The 5192-nt window shown below is 47.2% G+C and overlaps 1 protein-coding gene across 1 annotated transcript; it reads right to left on the bottom strand.

The window, feature by feature from the left end:
- Window positions 1-214: 214 nt before the first annotated feature.
- Window positions 215-4213, bottom strand: LOC125809359 (uncharacterized). Its single transcript, XM_049489015.1, has 2 exons — window positions 3661-4213; window positions 215-447 (listed from the first exon to the last, which is right to left on the bottom strand). Exons 1-2 carry the CDS (start codon window positions 4211-4213, stop codon window positions 215-217), a joined length of 786 nt encoding a protein of 261 aa, XP_049344972.1.
- Between the last annotated feature and the right edge of the window lie 979 nt (window positions 4214-5192).

Raw genomic sequence — 5192 nt, 5'->3', positions numbered from 1 at the left:
TTAATTTCTATTCTGAATCTTCTTTATTTCTAAATTAATTATTTATTAAAATTGACAAAATTCACTAACTTATTTTTAACATATGGCCCTAATGGTATGGGGTCTTAAATAAATGATCACTTTAGCCCACTAATTATCGAATAATTAACTCAAGTTAAGCGAATAGTTCAAAATTTCCAAAAAAAAACCTTCCGGGTCATCACATTATCCACCACTAAAAATCATGTTCGTCCTCGAACATAAGGTGAAAGAAAGTACCTGAAGCTTCAAAAAGCTGAGGATATCTGGCACGCATATCAGACTCTGTCTCCCAAGTTGCCTCTCCCACTGATCGGTGCTTCCATTGCACTTTCACTGAAGCAATCTCCTTGGTCCTAAGCTTTCGAACCTGCCTGTCCAATATAGCTATAGGTTCCTCCTCAAATGTCAAGTCTGGACCCAACTCCACTGAATCGAGTGAAAGCACATGTGACTCATCCGGAATATACTTCCGAAGCATAGAGACATGGAAGACAGGATGAACTGCCGACAAACTAGGTGGCAAGGCCAACTTATAGGCCACCTCTCCCACTCGACCCAAAATCTCAAAAGGTCCAATGAATCTAGGGCTAAGCTTGCCCTTCTTGCCGAACCGCATCACACCCTTCATAGGTGACACTCTAAGCCAAACATGATCGCCCTCCATAAACACTAAGGCTCTAACTCTCCGGTCTGCATAACTCTTCTGTCGACTCTGGGCTGTCAACAGTCTATACTGAATCCTACGGACTTGCTCCATAGCATCTCTAAGCAAGTCAGTATCCAAAGAGTCCATCTCTGCCGAATCAAACCAACCGATCGGAGACCTACATCGTCTGCCATACAACGCCTCAAATGGGGCCATCTGAATACTAGAGTGATAACTGTTATTGTAGGCAAACTCTGCTAAGGGTAAATGTCGATCCCATCTAGCACCAAAATCGATCACACATGCTCGGAGCATGTCCTCCAACACCTGAATCGTCCGCTCGGACTGACCATCTGTCTGAGGGTGAAAGGCTGTACTCATATCTAGCTGAGTACTCAAACCATGTTGTAATGCCTTCCAGAAGTGAGAAGTAAATAGTGAACCTCGATCTGATATAATAGAAACAGGAACCCCATGTAGTCGCACAATCTGACTGATATATAGCTCGGCTAACTTCTCTGCCGTATATTTCACCCGAACCGGAATGAAGTGGGCAGACTTGGTCAGCCTGTCAACAACAACCCAAATGGAGTCATAACCACCCACTGTGGTAGGCAAACCCACAACAAAGTCCATAGTGATCCGCTCCCACTTCCAAGTAGGAATAGGCATCCTCTGAGATACACCCCCAGGACGCTGGTGCTCACACTTGACCTGTTGGCAAGTCAAACACCTAGAAACAAAGTCTGAAATATCTCTCTTCATCCCACACCACCAGTAATGCTGACTCAGATCATGATACATCTTCGCTGCTCCCGGATGGATAGAATATCGGGAACAATGGGCCTCTTCAAGAATCAGTCTAGTCAACTCTCCTGTCTTGGGCACACAAATCCTGCCTCCGATCCTCAAGACACCGTCAGAATCAAGGACAGCCTCCTTGGCTTCCCCTCTCAATACTCTGTCTCGAATGAGACATAATTTCTCATCATCAAACTGGTGCGCACGGATCTGCTCGACTAAAGAAGACTGAGCCTCAATAAAAGCAATTATCCCATCACTCTCCTCTGAGATCTGCAACCGGACAAGACTATTAGCTAACCTCTGAACATCTCTAGCCAATGGTCTCTCCTCAATGCTAAGTGCTGCAAGACTTCCCATGCTAGGAGTCTTCCTACTCAGAGCATCGGCAACAACATTGGCCTTCCCCGGATGATATAAAATGGTCACATCATAGTCCTTCAACAACTCAAGCCACCTACGCTGCCTCAAGTTCAGATCCCTCTGACTAAAGATATACTGAAGACTCCGATGATCAGTGAAGATCTCACAATGCACCCCATACAAATAATGACGCCATAACTTAAGTACAAATACTACAGCCGCCAACTCCAAATCATGAGTAGGGTAGTTCTTTTCATGGGACTTCAATTGCCTAGAAGCATAAGCAATCACTTTCCCCTTTTGCATCAATACACCACCCAATCCGACTCCTGAAGCATCACAATACACAGTAAAGTCTACACCCTCCTCAGGTAGAGTCAACACAGGAGCCGAAGTCAACAAAGTCTTGAGCTTTTGAAAACTCTCCTCACACTCATCAGACCACTGAAAACCCACACCCTGTCGAGTCAATCTAGTCAATGGAGCTGCAATAGTAGAGAAACTCTGAACAAATCGTCGGTAATAACCTGCCAATCCCACAAAACTCCTAATCTCGGTAGGAGAAGTAGGTCGCGTCCAGCCTCTAACTGCCTCAATCTTGGCTGGATCTACTCTAATACCCTCCTTGGACACCACGTGTCCCAAGAATGCCACAGAATTAAGCCAGAACTCACACTTTGAGAACTTGGCATACAACCTCTCTTCCCTCAATCTCTGAAGTACAATTCTCAAGTGTCGGACATGGTCATCCTCAGTCTTGGAGTAAACCAAAATGTCATCGATGAAAACGATCACAAAAGAATCAATGTATGGTCGAAACACCCCGTTCATCAACTCCATAAAAGCTGCAGGGGCATTAGTTAACCCAAAGGACATCACTAAGAACTCATAATGCCCATACCGAGTCCGAAAAGCTGTCTTAGGGATATCTGATGCCCTAATCTTCAACTGATGATACCCAGACCTCAAATCAATCTTAGAGAACAACGATGCCCCCTGTAGCTGATCAAATAAGTCATCAATACGCGGAAGAGGATACTTATTTTTCACTGTTACCTTGTTTAGCTGTCTGTAATCAATACACATCCTCATAGTCCCATCCTTCTTCTTCACAAACAGCACAGGGGCACCCCAAGGTGACACACTAGGGCGAATAAACCCTTTACTCAATAAATCCTGCAACTGATCCTTCAACTCTTTCAACTCTGCTGGAGCCATACGGTAGGGAGGAATAGAAATAGGCTTAGTGCCCGGCTCCAAATCAATAGCAAAATCAATATCCCTATCGGGAGGAACACCTGGAAGATCAGAAGGGAATACATCGAGAAACTCCTGAACCACGGGAACAGAATCTATGGAAGGTGGTTCAACACTGGTGTCCCGAATAAAAGCTAAGTAAGACAAACACCCTCTCTCCACCAATCTCTGAGCACAAATAAAAGAAATGACCTTGCTAGGATAAGAGCCATTAGCACCCTTCCACTCAACCCTCGGAACACCAGGCATTGCTAAAGTCACAGTCTTAGCATTACAATCAAGGACAGCATGATAAGAAGAAAGCCAATTCATACCCAAGATAACATCAAAGTGTACCATCCCCAGAATAATCAAATCCACCCAAGTGTCATACCCCGCTAGAGAAACAAGACAAGATCGATACACTCGATCCACCACTAAGGGCTCACCCACGGGTGTAGAAACACGAATGGGTACAGTCATGCTATCACATATCATATCAAATTCAGCAGCAAAATAGGTGGACACGTAAGAGAATGTAGACCCTGGATCAAATAATACAAAAGCAGATCGATGGCATACTGGGATAATACCTGTAATAACAGCATCAGAAGTCTCCGCTTCGGGTCTCCCCGGAAAAGCATAACAGTGGCCCCCTCGGCCACCTCCAGCCTGGGTGGTAACTCTACCCCCACTCTGCTGAGCTGCAGAACCACTACTAGAAGCTCTACCGCCTCTACCTGACTGAACTCTGCCTCGGCCTCCACCCGGTGGTACCGGTGGTCTAGCCTGAAATGAAGAATTAGGTTGGGATCCTCCACGACCCCTCTGGGAAGTACACTGTCGCATCAGGTGATCGGGATCTCCACAAGAAAAGCAAAATCTCTGTCCCGGGAACTGCTGTGCGGACCCTGAAAACCCACTATAATTGCCTCGCCCCATAGGTCGCTGCTGTGAACCGTGACCCACGCTATAAGAACCCCGAGGTATCTGACCACCCTCGGATGTCGGCATAGATGCATGAACGGGTCCTCGCTGCTGAAAGGAACCACTCCCTCTGTGTGATCCCCTGCCTCCAGATGAGGCACCATGAAACTGGCCTGCTGTACGGACTCTCTTAGGGTCCCCAAACTCTTCTCTCTCCATCAATTCCGCCTCTTTAGCGGCACTCACAATGGACTGGAAAGAAGCCCCCTCTCTAGATGCTCTAAACACAGCTGATCTGATAGAGAAAGTCAACCCCCTCACGAATCTACGGATCCTCTCTGTCTCATCTGGAATAATGGCCAAAGCATGCCTAGACAACTGGCAAAAACGGGCCTCATACTCTGTAACTGATAAGTTGTCCTGTCTCAGATTCTCAAACCTCAAACGACTCTCCTCTCTCACGCTCCAAGGGATAAAACGGTCATGAAAGGCACTGGAAAACCTCTCCCAAGTCACTGGAGGAGATCCAACTGGCAAAGCCCCCGAATAAGTTCTCCACCACTCTCTCGCTGGCCCACGAAGCTGGAGTGTAGCATATCGAACCCCATGTGACTCAGCTAATCCAACAACCTCTAGTAACTCTCGGCATGTAGTCAGAAACTCATGAGCATCCTCACTCTTCCCACCCTGAAACTGAGGTGGGTCCATCTTTCGAAATTTCTCATACCTACGCTGCTCATCCTCTGTCAGAACAACCAATGGTTCACCTTGACCCCCAATTGCTGGTGCAAGATCATTCTCAACCATGGGATCCTTTGGTGGCTGCCCCACCGCATCATGCATAACTGGAGCTTCCTGCTGCTCTTGGGTCTGAGCCCCCTCTCTAGTCTGAGAGTCTTGTGGTGTAGCGGTCGCACCACCACCCTGAGTAAAGCTCTCAAGCACACTTAATACCCTCAATAATGTATCCTGAAGCAAAGGTGTGACTGCAGGCTCTGGAGGAACCTGGTCCTCTCTGTCATCAATCTGGGGCTCAAGAGAGGCCTCTCTAGTACGACCTCTAACTGGTGCTGCTCCACGGCCACGACCTCTGCCTAGTGTCGTTCCACGAGCACGACCTCTAGCTCGGGCTCTACCCCTACCCCTAGCTGGGGCCTCAACAATTGCCTCGGGAAGTGCCTCCCCTCTACCACCAGTA

This window comes from Solanum verrucosum, unplaced genomic scaffold (genome assembly GCF_900185275.1).
Source record: "Solanum verrucosum unplaced genomic scaffold, falcon-dt-bn FXZP01000062.1, whole genome shotgun sequence".
In the NCBI taxonomy this organism is placed as follows: domain Eukaryota; kingdom Viridiplantae; phylum Streptophyta; class Magnoliopsida; order Solanales; family Solanaceae; genus Solanum; species Solanum verrucosum.
This window is presented reverse-complemented; position numbering and strand designations above follow the sequence as displayed.

What these genes read in the sequence shown, in the direction of transcription:
- LOC125809359 (XM_049489015.1), bottom strand. Translation starts at nt 4,213, where the DNA reads ATGGAGAGAGAAGAGTTTGGGGACCCTAAGAGAGTCCGTACAGCAGGC. An exon ending in TTCTGATGCTGTTATTACAG is followed by an intron (nt 448 to 3,660) that starts GTATTATCCCAG and finishes CACTCGATTCAG; the next exon opens with TGGAGTTGGGTCCAGACTTG.